Source organism: Culex quinquefasciatus, chromosome 1, assembly GCF_015732765.1.
Source record: "Culex quinquefasciatus strain JHB chromosome 1, VPISU_Cqui_1.0_pri_paternal, whole genome shotgun sequence".
Lineage (NCBI taxonomy): Eukaryota > Metazoa > Arthropoda > Insecta > Diptera > Culicidae > Culex > Culex quinquefasciatus.
Window position 1 is genome coordinate 68,442,676 of NC_051861.1, and position 20,772 is coordinate 68,463,447.

A 20,772-nucleotide genomic window follows, 5' to 3' on the forward strand; every position below is an offset into this window, starting at 1 on the left:
TTGTGATTTTATTGAATTTTTCATCAAAAACGCTTCAGAGGGTCCACTATAGGAAAGGGGTCCACTAATGGTTAACGTACCCTATCATTTGTGTATGGCCAGCTGCCAAATTTGTATGCTTCATTGTATTTGAACGTAATTTTTTAAAAGTATTTTTTATGTTTTAAATTTATTATTGTTAAAAATCTTATTGTTGCAATCTAATTTTTAATCATTATCTTTTGTATTTTTCATTGCAGATTATTCTTTAACGTGTGGTAAGATATGGAGGTCTTTCATATCTAGTAAAATACTCACCCATTAAGGCTTAAACCAACTATAAATATGTCCAACAAAGGCAGTATGTTGGATAACAACAAAGGGTACATCTTCAATGAGCAGTCACGTCCGATTTTCGAAGAATGGCGGCAAGACGGTCGCATGTACAACAACAGCAGCAGCGAGGAAGATGATTTAGTCGATGAAAACTTAGCCCAGTTGATAGCTCAAAACCAAAAAGTTGCTTCTAGTAAGTTTAAGGTTGAAGTTGTTCTGTTTTGTATATAGATGTTTTTTGCATTATAGCTGCAAGAGCACGCCATTCCGCTGACCACGGCGGCATGCTAAATTTTGATAGAGCTCCGCAGTCCTCGCAACCAACAGGTCAAGATTTAAAACCTACAGCTTCATTTTCTATCGACACCACAAATTTCAAAATTAATGGTAAAATGTTTTTTGTTGGTTTTGTTAAATAAATTAATGAAAACTAATTTCATAGGCGAGACAAACACAGTTGGAAGAAATATGCTTCCATCAGGTGGAACCCTTGGCAGAGGGCTCGACACCATAGAAGTGGAAACAACACCTTGAACCGACGACTAATGCCGACTGGTCAATCCATGTTAACGTCATCTAGTAGTACCATTTCTTCCGTCAGCAATAATATCGAACGAGATAGGGAAGCAAGAGATACAATGTCTAGTCGTAAAATGGTAGATGAACCACGGTACTATGTGATGGAACCCGGTATGGTCATACTCAATATCATATAACTACTTCATACTGTTTGGATTGCGCCAAATAATTGTGCAGCTTGAATGTTACAACATAATGTTTTTTGGTTTCATTTGACAGACAACTACTCATTTTCTTTGTTTTAGCTTCTTTTTTCTATTATTTATGGCTAGTGTCTGGAACCAACTATCATCGTCAGCAAACAATCAAACTTAAAGTCTATTTTATCTGTTAAATATATTTTGAAATATGTTCGTCACAGATATACCGGACATCCCTCCTCCCGATCCTGCCCCTCCAGAAGTACCCCCGCGAGCACATTCACTCTACAGTGCTTCCAGCAAAACCAGCACGTCAATTAGAAAAAAGTCAGACTATGTGTTGAAAATTGACAAGAACGGAGATCAAACACACGAAGAATACATTCCTCAGGGACACCAAGGTAAAACGTCTAATCAAAATCGAAAATGACTTTTAAATATATGAAAATCATTCATCTACAGAATATTTACGCTCCAGCAGTCCAAAAGATGGTGGATATCCTTCAGGATCACCTACCTACAATGGATCCCAGCAAAGCAACAGGTAAGTGGTCATTTCAAGATTAAGTATCTAAAACAATGAAAATGGGCCAATGTGAATGTGTAAACAAGCAGGACATCCAGCTCATATTAAATGTAAACATTCACTGACGTGTGTTTTGCTTGATTTTGAGTTTGCCCAATTTATATATTTTCATTCATTTCATTTTTTATTAGTTGAATAATTCAGTATACAATATAGTTAACAACGTGTTCGCACGAGAGCAAGCATCAGTGAAATGCTCAGTGCTCTATCGTTTTTTTGCAATTCCGTCGTGAAACTACTTACTTTTCCTGTCATTCTTGAACGACGAAATAGCCTACTTTTCTGTACCAAAAATAACGGAATCGAATAGCAACACTTTTCAAAATAAATACTGAAAAGTTCTACTTTTCAGCACTGAAATGGGTGCTGAAATGTTGAACTTTTCAGCACTTGTTTTGAAAAGTAACACTTTTCAACATTTTTTTGATTTAAATGATTTATTGACAATATACATGAAAATTTGACTTAAAATTTCACTCAATGGGTGTTTTTTCGGAATTGCAAAAAATGTTGTATGGAACTCGTTGCAAAACTTGATTTTTTCAGCACTCTTCGTATTTATCCAACTCGGTGAACCTCGTTGGAAAAATGTACGACTCGTGCTGAAAAAATCCTCTTTTTGCAACTTGTTGCATAAACTACTAGGGTATATGACCCTATTTTGGACCTAGTACCTATTTTGGACCTATTTTTATTAATCGAGGTAGTTTAGGCTTTTAAATTACGAATTCACTGAATCCAACCAACAGAAAGTGTAAGCAGGATCGTTTTGTAGCTTGCCTCTTCCAAAAATGTTAACATTTTTTATTATTTCCCCTTTTCAGCCACTTTTTCCAATGCCATTCGTATTTCCTACCATTTTCCTAGCACATAGATTAGGTCCAAAAATTCCAGCCTCGTTGCTTATCAGATTTGGCTCGCGACACCTTGATGATTTTTTGTTTTGCACTGACACCAAGCAATTTCGTCCGGTTTCCGAGCCATGTAACTGTTGTTTATTCAATTCTGTTAAGTTTTCATCACTAAACCATTGAAATAACTATTCTATTACCGAAAAAACTCAATTCAAAATATTTTTTCAAATCAGTCGCGTTGGATCAGTTTTGGACCTACTTTGCCGTCGGTTCAAGGCTATCACCAACACATGTATAACAAGGTGTTGCCAGTTTAGTTTATCAATTTATTTCGATACTTCATTGAAATTAATTGATAATTTTTAATTGAATATTTTGAATTGAATTTCTTTACTATAATTATTTGAAAGAAATCTAAGTTTTAAAAGCAAATGATAAACAGCAGCAACGAAAATATGTTTTTTAAACGATAAAATTGCAAATTGATGATAGAGATTTACATGATTATTAGGACCGATTGCAAAGTATCCCAAAATTTAAACTGATGTTGATTTATTCTTGTCGTAACATCATTATCACTAATTTAGCTGCATATATTTTTAATTGTTGCTTCAAAAAATGCAAACTGGCTACACTGTTGGAATTGAAGGGGAAACGATTGAAAAACCTAAAGGGTCTAGTTCATTTAATAGTCAGCTGTCACCGTGACAGGAGCTGTCAACATTGCTTACGAGTGGTTTTGAAAAGTCGTGTGAATTAAATTTAAAAATCTTGAGTTAGTTTCAAAAAGATTCTAAGCGCTAGTTATAAACAAATCAATTTTTCGATCAGTTCTCGATAAATTTACGAATTATAAATAAAAAATGCTTTGAATTGTCTTTTAAATGCTCTTTACTGGAAAACAAACAAAATTTTGTTTGATTCAGATAAAAAAATCAGATAAGTGTCGGAGATCGTGATGGCTGTTACGACGTATTGCAAAAATATTCATATGGAAAAAAAAATTACCGTGTCAATCATGTTAGAAATACAATTGAACCAGCTAGAAAAATAAAATTCATCGAAAAAAAAACTTGCAAAAGAGGTGCGATGTTAACTTTATGAATTTTATGATTTGAGACATATCTGATTACCGTAAATCTGAGTGACTTTGATAGGTTTGAGATTTTTCCGCAAAATGAAGAGTACAAATTAAATACGTACGGAATGGTATGGAATCATACTGACCGTGGTAGAGAAGTGCTCAAAGTACCTCATGAAGAACTTTTCATGAGATTTTTAAAGGTTTAAAAAGTTAGTTAACTATAATTAATAAAATGTTGATAAATAGCATTATTTTAATCTTCTCAAAGTGTCATGATTTTCTCAATGAACATAATTTTGAATCATAAAACGGAATGCATTTTCGGATTCTTCAGACAATCTTGTACTAGGAAAAGGTAAAATAAGTTTGTGAATAATAAGTCTTATTAAATATTATTTGTTTTTGAAACATAATTTAAAAAAATCTCCTAATTTAAAGGCATTTTCAAAAAAACAAATTCCATATAAAATGTGAAGACTTTTGATTCGTTCTTTGAATTCAGTTAAACATGTAATATAAAACTATAATTTAATAAACAAAACTAATTTCAAAGAATTTCAGGCAAAGTTCTGAATTTTCAACAATTTCACCTAAAACTTGTGTATAATAGGGTGTTTCATCCAAACAAAAAAAATCTCAGAATCAGACAAACCGAGATTCCCCTTGTAGAGGATACCCATAGAGACTCTCATGCCAAATATTAGCCCATGTGATTGAGAATTGGCCTGTCCCCAGCGGTTTAAAGTTTACATGTAAATTACTATGGCATTTTTATGCTTTTCGTTCAATCGTTCCTACAGGTCTGGGGACATCATGGATTAACTCGGAATAAAGACAGGTGTGTAGGAGATGGTCCAATAAACAAATTCCAGAAGGAATTAGGATTGTACATTTTGTCCCCAAGGTGTGCATTGGATCAACGTCCGGTGTCTCCAGAATCAGCGAGTCACCCTTCAAATGTACGCATTGTCCTTAGTATGCTATGACGGCTAGGTCGTAAGAATACGCAAAATATAAACATGACAGAGACCTGCTAAAGATGCGCGAGTTTCCATTCAATATAATTAAAACAGGTTTTCAAATTCAAATCCATTGTTTTATCATAATATTTTAATTTCTGAAATAAATATTTTCCAAATTATAATCGTGAATAGGCCCTTTGGTTTATCAAACCGAGTTTCTGTAAGTGTGCGTGTTGCCGCCGCACGCCGCAATTCAAGTTGTCAAAATTTCAACCAATCAGAGTGTAGGTCCAAAATAGGTTCAGCGATTTCTCCAAAATACATTCAATAAGTCCAAAAAGCATCCAAAAATGTTTTACTTGAAATGCTTATTACAATGAAATGGTTAAATTATTTCCAAATTTCAATAGTACACTTTGTTAAGCATAAATTAAGGCACAAAACAATCCTGAAACGAGCCAAATTAGTTAGACCGTTCCTGAGAACAATGCGAAATATGTTGACACTTTGCATAGTAGGTCCAAAATAGGGCCATATACCCTATTTAAGAATTTTCCGCCGTAATTGATTGTGATTAACCGCGAGTTTGCTTCTCCAGCATGTCGAAGGCCGGCCGTGGCCGAGGCAGTTCGAGTGCGGCCTCAAAAAAGTGTCGACGTCAAAAAGAACAATTCTCCAACGGAACGAAGGCCCAATTTTGGTGTTGGACACGTTGGCGGACGATGTTGACGAGTTGCTGGAAGGCCTCGGATAATATCTGAAAATCGGTAACCCAGGCAGACGGTAATAACAAAATTAATAATAATTCAATAACAAATCCTGTTAAAATAACAAAGAGTGTTATTATTTTATCCTGAAGTTCAACTTCAAGAAGAAAAATAACAGTTTCTGATAAAATAACAAAATTTGGTATTGAAGTGATATAATATTGAAAATGTTTAATAACACGCTAATAAGAGGAAATGTTATACATTTCAAAACTCTTCTAATAACAAAATTTGTTATTCGTTCGGTATACTGACTTAGAAAAAAAGCCATAAATCGCACAAATGGAAAAGTTTCTAAGTGTCCATAACACAATCTGTTATTATTTTTTCTTTTGTTAAATATGTTTAGATCTTTGGGATAATTTTGTCTGATTTCGTTTCGTTTTGGCCATGAAATGGGGTCCTTAAGCTTAAACTATTCTAAAAAGTTGAAATTTCGAATGTTGGTTTTTTTTATTATTTGATATACCTCCTAAGGGATTTTACTAAAATTGGCTAGAACTATGAAATAATTTTGACCAATTTTATCGGGGTCATTTATTTCACCATAAAATGGGGTTTCAACCTAAAATTAATCCGATAAAATTAACTTTTGAGAGTTAATTTTTTTTAAATTTTGTTATATTCCCTAACAGATTATTGATTTATTTATTGAGAATTTTTGTAGTGCGAATAACAAAAAACTGTTATTATTTTCACAGGGCCAGGAAGTCGAAGCTGACGTTGAAGTTCGAGCTGGAGTGAGACCTCGGAGACTGCATAAGATTCAGAAAATTTTCAGCAACTTTTACTTGGAGTCGGAATCTGTGAAGTCGGGTATTTTTAGAGAGCTGAAGTCGTCGTTGACGTCATATCCTGCATCCAGAGTCGGAGTTGTCTTCAAGTATGGATTCAAAGTCGCTTGGAGGTACCCGACTCTGCAGCCCTGACTAGTACAGAGGAGTTATGGCAACTGCAGGTTTATTTGCAAATTACAAATAAACCAAAACAATAACTTTTTTTATGGAGACATACCAGTTCAATAACATTTTTGTTATTATGCTGCTCCACCTCTCCGCACAAAATAACAAATCTTGTTATTCCTTCATGATTCTTTCTGTGTTATTGGTTTGTTATTGCAATAACAACATAATAACAGTTTAAGTTATTCTTCGAACAAATCTTTTTTATTGATTTTTGTTATTTTAACAACTAATCCGATCATCCCAATAACATATTTCCAGGGGTGTGCTTATGGGTAGATTTGAGTAGATGACATCTACTCAGCTGTTTGCTTAAATTTATTTATTTTTTAAGGAAAAATATTCAAGTTAAACGATATTTTTAACCATAAAAGGGCTTGCACCAAGTTTCACCAATTTCTTGACTCAATTTTGAAGCGCTCTTTTTTTTTTCAAGTCATATGCACTCTTTCTGGAAAGTCAACCAAACATTTCAGTGTTCCAAGGTAGTGCTGTCGCAGTCAGTCGCAAAGTCGCCAAGTCGAGGAGCGATATTTTTAAATTAAGTTTGTCTGAAGGCGCCCCTAGGATTTAAAAAATTGTATTAAAATTCTCAATATGAAAATTTGACTGGAGGCGCCCCTACGACTTAAAAAAATGTATTGAAATTCTCAATATGAAAATTTGACTGGAGGCGCCCCTACGACTTAAAAAATGTATTGAAATTCTCAATATGAAAATTTGACTGGAGGCGCCCCTACGACTTAAAAAAATGTATTGAAATTCTCAATATGAAAATTTGACTGGAGGCGCCCCTACGACTTAAAAAAATGTATTGATATTCTGAATATGAAAATTTGACTGGAGGCGCCCTTATGGCTGAAAAAAAAATTGAACAGGGGTGTGCTTATGGGTAGATTTGAGTAGATGACATCTACTCAGCTGTTTGCTTAAATTTATTTATTTTTTAAGGAAAAATATTCAAGTTAAACGATATTTTTGACCATAAAAGGGCTTGCACCAAGTTTCACCAATTTCTTGACTCAATTTTGAAGCGCCCTTTTCTTTTTTTCAAGTCATATGCACTCTTTCTGGAAAGTCAACCAAACATTTCAGTGTTCCAAGGTAGTGCTGTCGCAGTCAGTCGCAAAGTCGCCAAGTCGAGGAGCGATATTTTTTAAATTAAGTTTGTCTGAAGACGCCCCTAGGATTTAAAAAATTGTATTAAAATTCTCAATATGAAAATTTGACTGGAGGCGCCCCTACGACTTAAAAAAATGTATTGAAATTCTCAATATGAAAATTTGACTGGAGGCGCCCCTACGACTTAAAAAAATGTATTGATATTCTGAATATGAAAATTTGACTGGAGGCGCCCCTACGACTTAAAAAAATGTATTGAAATTCTCAATATGAAAATTCGACTGGAGGCGCCCCTACGACTTAAAAAAATGTATTGAAATTCTCAATATGAAAATTTGACTGGAGGCGCCCCTACGACTTAAAAAAATGTATTGATATTCTGAATATGAAAATTTGACTGGAGGCGCCCTTATGGCTGAAAAAAATTGAACAGGGGTGTGCTTATGGGTAGATTTGAGTAGATGACATCTACTCAGCTGTTTCTTAAATTTATTTATTTTTAAGGAAAAATATTCAAGTTAAACGATATTTTTGACCATAAAAGGGCTTGCACCAAGTTTCACCAATTTCTTGACTCAATTTTGAAGCGCCCTTTTCTTTTTTTCAAGTCATATGCACTCTTTCTGGAAAGTCAACCAAACATTTCAGTGTTCCAAGGTAGTGCTGTCGCAGTCAGTCGCAAAGTCGCCAAGTCGAGGAGCGATATTTTTAAATTAAGTTTGTCTGAAGACGCCCCTAGGATTTAAAAATTGTATTAAAATTCTCAATATGAAAATTTGACTGGAGGCGCCCCTACGACATAAAAAATGTATTGAAATTCTCAATATGAAAATTTGACTGGAGGCGCCCCTACGACTTAAAAAATTGTATTGAAATTCTCAATATGAAAATTTGGCTGGAGGCGCCCCTACGACTTAAAAAAATGTATTGAAATTCTCAATATGAAAATTTGACTGGAGGCGCCCCTACGACTTAAAAAAATGTATTGAAATTCTCAATATGAAAATTTGACTGGAGGCGCCCCTACGACTTAAAAAAATGTATTGATATTCTGAATATGAAAATTTGACTGGAGGCGCCCTTATGGCTGAAAAAAAAATTGAACAGGGGTGTGCTTATGGGTAGATTTGAGTAGATGACATCTACTTAGCTGTTTGCTTAAATTTATTTATTTTTTAAGGAAAAATATTCAAGTTAAACGATATTTTTAACCATAAAGGGCTTGCACCAAGTTTCACCAATTTCTTGACTCAATTTTGAAGCGCTCTTTTTTTTTTCAAGTCATATGCACTCTTTCTGGAAAGTCAACCAAACATTTCAGTGTTCCAAGGTAGTGCTGTCGCAGTCAGTCGCAAAGTCGCCAAGTCGAGGAGCGATATTTTTTAAATTAAGTTTGTCTGAAGGCGCCCCTAGGATTTAAAAAATTGTATTAAAATTCTCAATATGAAAATTTGGCTGGAGGCGCCCCTACGACTTAAAAAAATGTATTGAAATTCTCAATATGAAAATTTGACTGGAGGCGCCCCTACGACTTAAAAAAATGTATTGAAATTCTCAATATGAAAATTTGACTGGAGGCGCCCCTACGACTTAAAAAAATGTATTGATATTCTGAATATGAAAATTTGACTGGAGGCGCCCTTATGGCTGAAAAAAAAATTGAACAGGGGTGTGCTTATGGGTAGATTTGAGTAGATGACATCTACTCAGCTGTTTGCTTAAATTTATTTATTTTTTAAGGAAAAATATTCAAGTTAAACGATATTTTTGACCATAAAAGGGCTTGCACCAAGTTTCACCAATTTCTTGACTCAATTTTGAAGCGCTCTTTTTTTTTTCAAGTCATATGCACTCTTTCTGGAAAGTCAACCAAACATTTCAGTGTTCCAAGGTAGTGCTGTCGCAGTCAGTCGCAAAGTCGCCAAGTCGAGGAGCGATATTTTTAAATTAAGTTTGTCTGAAGGCGCCCCTAGGATTTAAAAATTGTATTAAAATTCTCAATATGAAAATTTGACTGGAGGCGCCCTACGACTTAAAAAATGTATTGAAATTCTCAATATGAAAATTTGACTGGAGGCGCCCTACGACTTAAAAAATGTATTGAAATTCTCAATATGAAAATTTGACTGGAGGCGCCCCTACGACTTAAAAAATGTATTGAAATTCTCAATATGAAAATTTGACTGGAGGCGCCCCTACGACTTAAAAATGTATTGATATTCTGAATATGAAAATTTGACTGGAGGCGCCCTTATGGCTGAAAAAAATTGAACAGGGGTGTGCTTATGGGTAGATTTGAGTAGATGACATCTACTCAGCTGTTTGCTTAAATTTATTTATTTTTAAGGAAAAATATTCAAGTTAAACGATATTTTTGACCATAAAGGGCTTGCACCAAGTTTCACCAATTTCTTGACTCAATTTTGAAGCGCCCTTTTCTTTTTCAAGTCATATGCACTCTTTCTGGAAAGTCAACCAAACATTTCAGTGTTCCAAGGTAGTGCTGTCGCAGTCAGTCGCAAAGTCGCCAAGTCGAGGAGCGATATTTTTAAATTAAGTTTGTCTGAAGACGCCCTAGGATTTAAAAATTGTATTAAAATTCTCAATATGAAAATTTGACTGGAGGCGCCCCTACGACTTAAAAAAATGTATTGAAATTCTCAATATGAAAATTTGACTGGAGGCGCCCCTACGACTTAAAAAAATGTATTGATATTCTGAATATGAAAATTTGACTGGAGGCGCCCCTACGACTTAAAAAAATGTATTGAAATTCTCAATATGAAAATTCGACTGGAGGCGCCCCTACGACTTAAAAAAATGTATTGAAATTCTCAATATGAAAATTTGACTGGAGGCGCCCCTACGACTTAAAAAAATGTATTGATATTCTGAATATGAAAATTTGACTGGAGGCGCCCTTATGGCTGAAAAAAAAATTGAACAGGGGTGTGCTTATGGGTAGATTTGAGTAGATGACATCTACTCAGCTGTTTGCTTAAATTTATTTATTTTTTAAGGAAAAATATTCAAGTTAAACGATATTTTTGACCATAAAAGGGCTTGCACCAAGTTTCACCAATTTCTTGACTCAATTTTGAAGCGCCCTTTTCTTTTTTTCAAGTCATATGCACTCTTTCTGGAAAGTCAACCAAACATTTCAGTGTTCCAAGGTAGTGCTGTCGCAGTCAGTCGCAAAGTCGCCAAGTCGAGGAGCGATATTTTTAAATTAAGTTTGTCTGAAGACGCCCTAGGATTTAAAAAATTGTATTAAAATTCTCAATATGAAAATTTGACTGGAGGCGCCCCTACGACATAAAAAATGTATTGAAATTCTCAATATGAAAATTTGACTGGAGGCGCCCTACGACTTAAAAATTGTATTGAAATTCTCAATATGAAAATTTGGCTGGAGGCGCCCCTACGACTTAAAAAATGTATTGAAATTCTCAATATGAAAATTTGACTGGAGGCGCCCCTACGACTTAAAAAAATGTATTGAAATTCTCAATATGAAAATTTGACTGGAGGCGCCCCTACGACTTAAAAAAATGTATTGATATTCTGAATATGAAAATTTGACTGGAGGCGCCCTTATGGCTGAAAAAAAAATTGAACAGGGGTGTGCTTATGGGTAGATTTGAGTAGATGACATCTACTTAGCTGTTTGCTTAAATTTATTTATTTTTTAAGGAAAAATATTCAAGTTAAACGATATTTTTAACCATAAAAGGGCTTGCACCAAGTTTCACCAATTTCTTGACTCAATTTTGAAGCGCTCTTTTTTTTTTCAAGTCATATGCACTCTTTCTGGAAAGTCAACCAAACATTTCAGTGTTCCAAGGTAGTGCTGTCGCAGTCAGTCGCAAAGTCGCCAAGTCGAGGAGCGATATTTTTAAATTAAGTTTGTCTGAAGGCGCCCTAGGATTTAAAAATTGTATTAAAATTCTCAATATGAAAATTTGACTGGAGGCGCCCCTACGACTTAAAAAATGTATTGAAATTCTCAATATGAAAATTTGACTGGAGGCGCCCCTACGACTTAAAAATGTATTGAAATTCTCAATATGAAAATTTGACTGGAGGCGCCCCTACGACTTAAAAAATGTATTGATATTCTGAATATGAAAATTTGACTGGAGGCGCCCTTATGGCTGAAAAAAATTGAACAGGGGTGTGCTTATGGGTAGATTTGAGTAGATGACATCTACTCAGCTGTTTCTTAAATTTATTTATTTTTAAGGAAAAATATTCAAGTTAAACGATATTTTTGACCATAAAGGGCTTGCACCAAGTTTCACCAATTTCTTGACTCAATTTTGAAGCGCCCTTTTCTTTTTTCAAGTCATATGCACTCTTTCTGGAAAGTCAACCAAACATTTCAGTGTTCCAAGGTAGTGCTGTCGCAGTCAGTCGCAAAGTCGCCAAGTCGAGGAGCGATATTTTTAAATTAAGTTTGTCTGAAGACGCCCCTAGGATTTAAAAAATTGTATTAAAATTCTCAATATGAAAATTTGACTGGAGGCGCCCCTACGACATAAAAAAATGTATTGAAATTCTCAATATGAAAATTTGACTGGAGGCGCCCCTACGACTTAAAAAATTGTATTGAAATTCTCAATATGAAAATTTGGCTGGAGGCGCCCCTACGACTTAAAAAAATGTATTGAAATTCTCAATATGAAAATTTGACTGGAGGCGCCCCTACGACTTAAAAAAATGTATTGAAATTCTCAATATGAAAATTTGACTGGAGGCGCCTACGACTTAAAAAATGTATTGATATTCTGAATATGAAAATTTGACTGGAGGCGCCCTTATGGCTGAAAAAAAAATTGAACAGGGGTGTGCTTATGGGTAGATTTGAGTAGATGACATCTACTCAGCTGTTTGCTTAAATTTATTTATTTTTTAAGGAAAAATATTCAAGTTAAACGATATTTTTAACCATAAAAGGGCTTGCACCAAGTTTCACCAATTTCTTGACTCAATTTTGAAGCGCTCTTTTTTTTTTCAAGTCATATGCACTCTTTCTGGAAAGTCAACCAAACATTTCAGTGTTCCAAGGTAGTGCTGTCGCAGTCAGTCGCAAAGTCGCCAAGTCGAGGAGCGATATTTTTTAAATTAAGTTTGTCTGAAGGCGCCCCTAGGATTTAAAAAATTGTATTAAAATTCTCAATATGAAAATTTGACTGGAGGCGCCCCTACGACTTAAAAAAATGTATTGAAATTCTCAATATGAAAATTTGACTGGAGGCGCCCCTACGACTTAAAAAAATGTATTGAAATTCTCAATATGAAAATTTGACTGGAGGCGCCCCTACGACTTAAAAAAATGTATTGAAATTCTCAATATGAAAATTTGACTGGAGGCGCCCCTACGACTTAAAAAAATGTATTGAAATTCTCAATATGAAAATTTGACTGGAGGCGCCCTTATGGCTGAAAAAAAAATTGAACAGGGGTGTGCTTATGGGTAGATTTGAGTAGATGACATCTACTCAGCTGTTTGCTTAAATTTATTTATTTTTTAAGGAAAAATATTCAAGTTAAACGATATTTTTGACCATAAAAGGGCTTGCACCAAGTTTCACCAATTTCTTGACTCAATTTTGAAGCGCCCTTTTCTTTTTTTCAAGTCATATGCACTCTTTCTGGAAAGTCAACCAAACATTTCAGTGTTCCAAGGTAGTGCTGTCGCAGTCAGTCGCAAAGTCGCCAAGTCGAGGAGCGATATTTTTTAAATTAAGTTTGTCTGAAGACGCCCTAGGATTTAAAAATTGTATTAAAATTCTCAATATGAAAATTTGACTGGAGGCGCCCCTACGACATAAAAAATGTATTGAAATTCTCAATATGAAAATTTGACTGGAGGCGCCCCTACGACTTAAAAATTGTATTGAAATTCTCAATATGAAAATTTGGCTGGAGGCGCCCCTACGACTTAAAAATGTATTGAAATTCTCAATATGAAAATTTGACTGGAGGCGCCCCTACGACTTAAAAAAATGTATTGAAATTCTCAATATGAAAATTTGACTGGAGGCGCCCCTACGACTTAAAAAATGTATTGATATTCTGAATATGAAAATTTGACTGGAGGCGCCCTTATGGCTGAAAAAAATTGAACAGGGTGTGCTTATGGGTAGATTTGAGTAGATGACATCTACTCAGCTGTTTCTTAAATTTATTTATTTTTAAGGAAAAATATTCAAGTTAAACGATATTTTTAACCATAAAGGGCTTGCACCAAGTTTCACCAATTTCTTGACTCAATTTTGAAGCGCTCTTTTTTTCAAGTCATATGCACTCTTTCTGGAAAGTCAACCAAACATTTCAGTGTTCCAAGGTAGTGCTGTCGCAGTCAGTCGCAAAGTCGCCAAGTCGAGGAGCGATATTTTTAAATTAAGTTTGTCTGAAGGCGCCCTAGGATTTAAAAAATTATTAAAATTCTCAATATGAAAATTTGACTGGAGGCGCCCCTACGACTTAAAAAAATGTATTGAAATTCTCAATATGAAAATTTGACTGGAGGCGCCCCTACGACTTAAAAAAATGTATTGAAATTCTCAATATGAAAATTTGACTGGAGGCGCCCCTACGACTTAAAAAAATGTATTGAAATTCTCAATATGAAAATTTGACTGGAGGCGCCCCTACGACTTAAAAAAATGTATTGATATTCTGAATATGAAAATTTGACTGGAGGCGCCCTTATGGCTGAAAAAAAAATTGAACAGGGTGTGCTTATGGGTAGATTTGAGTAGATGACATCTACTCAGCTGTTTGCTTAAATTTATTTATTTTTAAGGAAAAATATTCAAGTTAAACGATATTTTTGACCATAAAGGGCTTGCACCAAGTTTCACCAATTTCTTGACTCAATTTTGAAGCGCCCTTTTCTTTTTTCAAGTCATATGCACTCTTTCTGGAAAGTCAACCAAACATTTCAGTGTTCCAAGGTAGTGCTGTCGCAGTCAGTCGCAAAGTCGCCAAGTCGAGGAGCGATATTTTTAAATTAAGTTTGTCTGAAGACGCCCTAGGATTTAAAAATTGTATTAAAATTCTCAATATGAAAATTTGACTGGAGGCGCCCTACGACTTAAAAAATGTATTGAAATTCTCAATATGAAAATTTGACTGGAGGCGCCCTACGACTTAAAAAATGTATTGATATTCTGAATATGAAAATTTGACTGGAGGCGCCCCTACGACTTAAAAAAATGTATTGAAATTCTCAATATGAAAATTCGACTGGAGGCGCCCCTACGACTTAAAAAAATGTATTGAAATTCTCAATATGAAAATTTGACTGGAGGCGCCCCTACGACTTAAAAAATGTATTGATATTCTGAATATGAAAATTTGACTGGAGGCGCCCTTATGGCTGAAAAAAATTGAACAGGGGTGTGCTTATGGGTAGATTTGAGTAGATGACATCTACTCAGCTGTTTCTTAAATTTATTTATTTTTAAGGAAAAATATTCAAGTTAAACGATATTTTTGACCATAAAAGGGCTTGCACCAAGTTTCACCAATTTCTTGACTCAATTTTGAAGCGCCCTTTTCTTTTTTTCAAGTCATATGCACTCTTTCTGGAAAGTCAACCAAACATTTCAGTGTTCCAAGGTAGTGCTGTCGCAGTCAGTCGCAAAGTCGCCAAGTCGAGGAGCGATATTTTTTAAATTAAGTTTGTCTGAAGACGCCCCTAGGATTTAAAAAATTGTATTAAAATTCTCAATATGAAAATTTGACTGGAGGCGCCCCTACGACATAAAAAAATGTATTGAAATTCTCAATATGAAAATTTGACTGGAGGCGCCCCTACGACTTAAAAAATTGTATTGAAATTCTCAATATGAAAATTTGGCTGGAGGCGCCCCTACGACTTAAAAAAATGTATTGAAATTCTCAATATGAAAATTTGACTGGAGGCGCCCCTACGACTTAAAAAAATGTATTGAAATTCTCAATATGAAAATTTGACTGGAGGCGCCCCTACGACTTAAAAAAATGTATTGATATTCTGAATATGAAAATTTGACTGGAGGCGCCCTTATGGCTGAAAAAAAAATTGAACAGGGGTGTGCTTATGGGTAGATTTGAGTAGATGACATCTACTTAGCTGTTTGCTTAAATTTATTTATTTTTAAGGAAAAATATTCAAGTTAAACGATATTTTTAACCATAAAGGGCTTGCACCAAGTTTCACCAATTTCTTGACTCAATTTTGAAGCGCTCTTTTTTTCAAGTCATATGCACTCTTTCTGGAAAGTCAACCAAACATTTCAGTGTTCCAAGGTAGTGCTGTCGCAGTCAGTCGCAAAGTCGCCAAGTCGAGGAGCGATATTTTTTAAATTAAGTTTGTCTGAAGGCGCCCCTAGGATTTAAAAAATTGTATTAAAATTCTCAATATGAAAATTTGGCTGGAGGCGCCCCTACGACTTAAAAAAATGTATTGAAATTCTCAATATGAAAATTTGACTGGAGGCGCCCTACGACTTAAAAAATGTATTGAAATTCTCAATATGAAAATTTGACTGGAGGCGCCCTACGACTTAAAAAATGTATTGATATTCTGAATATGAAAATTTGACTGGAGGCGCCCTTATGGCTGAAAAAAAAATTGAACAGGGGTGTGCTTATGGGTAGATTTGAGTAGATGACATCTACTCAGCTGTTTGCTTAAATTTATTTATTTTTTAAGGAAAAATATTCAAGTTAAACGATATTTTTGACCATAAAAGGGCTTGCACCAAGTTTCACCAATTTCTTGACTCAATTTTGAAGCGCCCTTTTCTTTTTCAAGTCATATGCACTCTTTCTGGAAAGTCAACCAAACATTTCAGTGTTCCAAGGTAGTGCTGTCGCAGTCAGTCGCAAAGTCGCCAAGTCGAGGAGCGATATTTTTTAAATTAAGTTTGTCTGAAGACGCCCCTAGGATTTAAAAAATTGTATTAAAATTCTCAATATGAAAATTTGGCTGGAGGCGCCCCTACGACTTAAAAAAATGTATTGAAATTCTCAATATGAAAATTTGACTGGAGGCGCCCCTACGACTTAAAAAAATGTATTGAAATTCTCAATATGAAAATTTGACTGGAGGCGCCCCTACGACTTAAAAAAATGTATTGATATTCTGAATATGAAAATTTGACTGGAGGCGCCCTTATGGCTGAAAAAAAAATTGAACAGGGGTGTGCTTATGGGTAGATTTGAGTAGATGACATCTACTCAGCTGTTTCTTAAATTTATTTATTTTTTTAAGGAAAAATATTCAAGTTAAACGATATTTTTGACCATAAAGGGCTTGCACCAAGTTTCACCAATTTCTTGACTCAATTTTGAAGCGCCCTTTTCTTTTTTCAAGTCATATGCACTCTTTCTGGAAAGTCAACCAAACATTTCAGTGTTCCAAGGTAGTGCTGTCGCAGTCAGTCGCAAAGTCGCCAAGTCGAGGAGCGATATTTTTAAATTAAGTTTGTCTGAAGGCGCCCCTAGGATTTAAAAAATTGTATTAAAATTCTCAATATGAAAATTTGACTGGAGGCGCCCCTACGACTTAAAAAATGTATTGAAATTCTCAATATGAAAATTTGACTGGAGGCGCCCCTTACGACTTAAAAATTGTATTGAAATTCTCAATATGAAAATTTGACTGGAGGCGCCCCTACGACTTAAAAATGTATTGAAATTCTCAATATGAAAATTTGACTGGAGGCGCCCCTACGACTTAAAAAATGTATTGAAATTCTCAATATGAAAATTTGACTGGAGGCGCCCTACGACTTAAAAAATGTATTGATATTCTGAATATGAAAATTTGACTGGAGGCGCCCTTATGGCTGAAAAAAATTGAACAGGGGTGTGCTTATGGGTAGATTTGAGTAGATGACATCTACTTAGCTGTTTGCTTAAATTTATTTATTTTTAAGGAAAAATATTCAAGTTAAACGATATTTTTAACCATAAAGGGCTTGCACCAAGTTTCACCAATTTCTTGGCTCAATTTTGAAGCGCTCTTTTTTTTTCAAGTCATATGCACTCTTTCTGGAAAGTCAACCAAACATTTCAGTGTTCCAAGGTAGTGCTGTCGCAGTCAGTCGCAAAGTCGCCAAGTCGAGGAGCGATATTTTTAAATTAAGTTTGTCTGAAGGCGCCCTAGGATTTAAAAAATTGTATTAAAATTCTCAATATGAAAATTTGGCTGGAGGCGCCCCTACGACTTAAAAAAATGTATTGAAATTCTCAATATGAAAATTTGACTGGAGGCGCCCCTACGACTTAAAAAAATGTATTGAAATTCTCAATATGAAAATTTGACTGGAGGCGCCCCTACGACTTAAAAAATGTATTGATATTCTGAATATGAAAATTTGACTGGAGGCGCCCTTATGGCTGAAAAAAATTGAACAGGGGTGTGCTTATGGGTAGATTTGAGTAGATGACATCTACTCAGCTGTTTGCTTAAATTTATTTATTTTTTAAGGAAAAATATTCAAGTTAAACGATATTTTTGACCATAAAAGGGCTTGCACCAAGTTTCACCAATTTCTTGACTCAATTTTGAAGCGCCCTTTTCTTTTTTTCAAGTCATATGCACTCTTTCTGGAAAGTCAACCAAACATTTCAGTGTTCCAAGGTAGTGCTGTCGCAGTCAGTCGCAAAGTCGCTAAGTCGATGCGCGATCGCTGCGCGATGGTTTGTTGTTTATTTTATTTAAATTTAGCTTTGTCACTCTTGCGATGCATAAGTTTTTTTTTCATTTGACTAAATGAATGCAACTATATGTTTCCCCAAGAGCGAGAGAAGTCAACTCGCTCACCAAAATGTATCAAATTTGGACCAATGATTTCAAATGACTTTCTCATATTGAAGGAGTAAGCCTACCCTTCAGGTGAATCGATACTCCGAATTGGTAAAAATGTTGGAGCTCGTTTTAAAAGCACAATCGCATTGATTTTTTTTTATTTGTTTGGAAGTGCGCAAAATATAATTCGTCATTCATTTGCGTAATGCGTTTTATTTTTTGCGCGATCATCAATGTTTATGAGAACATTATCATCTTTCATATTGTAAATACGTGCTATTCATCCTTTAACTCTGTGCTTACAGTATTTAACGGTGTAGCATTCTTGAACAACCGGTTCGCAGCAACAGCCTCACAGGGCATGCAAACCTTATTCATCGCTGTGTTAACATGTTTCCAACAGATGACTTGTGTAGGCTGACTTACTCTTTTTATCCTCAAACAGAGGATGATTTTTGACGGGTAGAGTTTTTCGGAACATTTACCCCGAAGCTTTGAAAAAAAGAATACTTTTGAAATCAGTACCATTATTTAATATTATTGTTTTAATTGCTGTTTTATTTTTTGATGAAAGAGATCTTCGCTCCTGGTTAAGGTTTTCGAAGTGATAGGGACTCAAAACAAATCGCTCTATGTGGCAACTTTTTTCTAGTAGAGGACTTTACTAAGTGATTTCGTTTACTTTATAGATCGAGAACTGATATGGGAAATGAAACATAGTTTGATTTTAATTAAGTCATACAGTGTACAATGTACACGGTGTGATTATTTAGAGTTCTCCTAGATAAATAAGGTAGGTCTGATATTTTGCACCTTGTAAGAAAGTCTATTTCCCGAAATTTTGAGGGTAAATTGAAATATAATATTTAGCCCCAAGTGCAACTTCTTCTAAGAACCTAAGAATTTTATAACGATCTTATCAGATTTTTCTTTGGAAAGTCACTGAAAATTGATTGAAACAATATGCTTATTATATTTTTTAGCACTTTGGCTACTGAATCGTAAAAGATGATATACGTCGCATCTCGCGGCGTCCGAGACACCATTTGATTATGCTGGGATCGATTTTTCGAAAAAATGCCAAACTTTGAAGGTGATGTTGAAAATAAGCGCTTCAGTGGCCAAAGTGCCTTAAAATTACATTTATGAAGAAAAATCTTTTCACGGGTTAAATCCCATTTAAAATTCAAATGCAAAGCGTCAGCTCCTGTTACATCCAATCAAGCTCTTATTTGGGATTTGAGCTCAGTATGACCACCGGCACAAACCTCTGAATGCCCGCTAAAATGTTATTTTTGTTACATCCTAATACATATACATAATCTATGCAAATTGCACATATTCTTATAAATTATCTAATATGATTCCACTTTGTATAATCTAGACTTTATCAATTAGATCTCTAAGAACAATTTTTGGAACAAGTTCTCATAATAAAATATCAGTATTTGTTCGTTACTAGCTGAAATATGCGAATTTCGTTTAGTTGCACAGGAAGGGTTAACTGAGACATTTTGAATGCTCATATTTATTTTTTAAAGAAATTAAATAAAATTTTGATAGCAATTTTTGTCTCAATAAAGCAATGCCGTTAAAAGTAACGATAATTGCGCATAATATAGTTTCATAATTTTCTTAACTTTTGGCACATTTTTTTAAATTTTCAAAAAAATAGTAATGAAAAACTCAATTTTATTTTATTCATTTCAATGTATTGTTCTTATAACCAATCAGTTCGCCTGAAAATTTCATATCAAAGTATAAATATTTCAAAAAATATTAGTTTCTGAAGCATTTCACAACTGGGATCTTGTTTATTCGTTGAGCAACAAAAATTACGATATTATGAAATGAAAATTAACTATTATAATTCTGGTTAATTTTTTAAACAAAAATTGTTGTTATATCATTTGAAACTTAGGTATCCTATTCTGCCAAGATCAAATTATGTTTTTTTACGGTTTTGTTTACCATGGCCAAATTGGATGAAAATTGAAAAAAATATCAATTGATGTCTCAGAGAGGGTTATACAAAAAAAATTGGCAAATTTGTTAAAAAGTGTTAACAGTTTAATATCAAGAAAAAAATACTTGAGCTAACTAGGGCGTAAGAGGTTTAATATGAGCTGAACTACTTTTATTGCTGAGCAATTCCAGCCCAAAACAGGAATTTTCAGGCTTTTTTTCTCGACCTTCTCCGATTTCAATGAAACTTTGTAGACATGTTATCCTACGCTTATATAAGCCATTTTTGTGTATATGGAGCCAGTTCCACTCGATAATGACATTTGAGAAGGGCGTAAGTATTTTAAATATTTTTGTTATTCGGAATTTAAAAATTTCTGTATCTCGAAGCCGTTGCATCGTATCAAAAAGTGGTCAAAGACAAACTTGTAGGAAATTTGACGGGCTTTCCGAAAAATCACTGAAAGAAAAAAACACTCTACTTTTACGAGATTTTCGATTTTTAAGTTTAAAAGTCAAATTAGAGGAGCCCACGATTTTTTCGTTCAAAATTTTTGTGAAGATATCCTAAGATGTTACAAAAGACTCAAGAAAAATGCAGGATGGAGCAACTCACCTAAAAATAC

General features: G+C 34.5%; 1 protein-coding gene across 2 annotated transcripts in view; it reads left to right on the forward strand.

Moving 5' to 3' along the window:
* The first annotated feature begins 239 nt into the window (after positions 1-239).
* The window catches only part of LOC6044003 (teneurin-a), a 318,915-nt gene continuing 298,382 nt past the window's right edge, over positions 240-20,772 (forward strand). For both annotated transcript variants that reach the window (XM_038249800.1, XM_038249801.1), the window contains exons 1-5: positions 240-508; positions 565-702; positions 758-1,005; positions 1,256-1,435; positions 1,497-1,578. In XM_038249800.1, the coding sequence (XP_038105728.1) occupies positions 861-1,005; positions 1,256-1,435; positions 1,497-1,578 (407 nt within the window). In that variant the 5' untranslated portion in view covers positions 240-508; positions 565-702; positions 758-860. The remainder of the gene's footprint in view (positions 509-564; positions 703-757; positions 1,006-1,255; positions 1,436-1,496; positions 1,579-20,772) is intronic.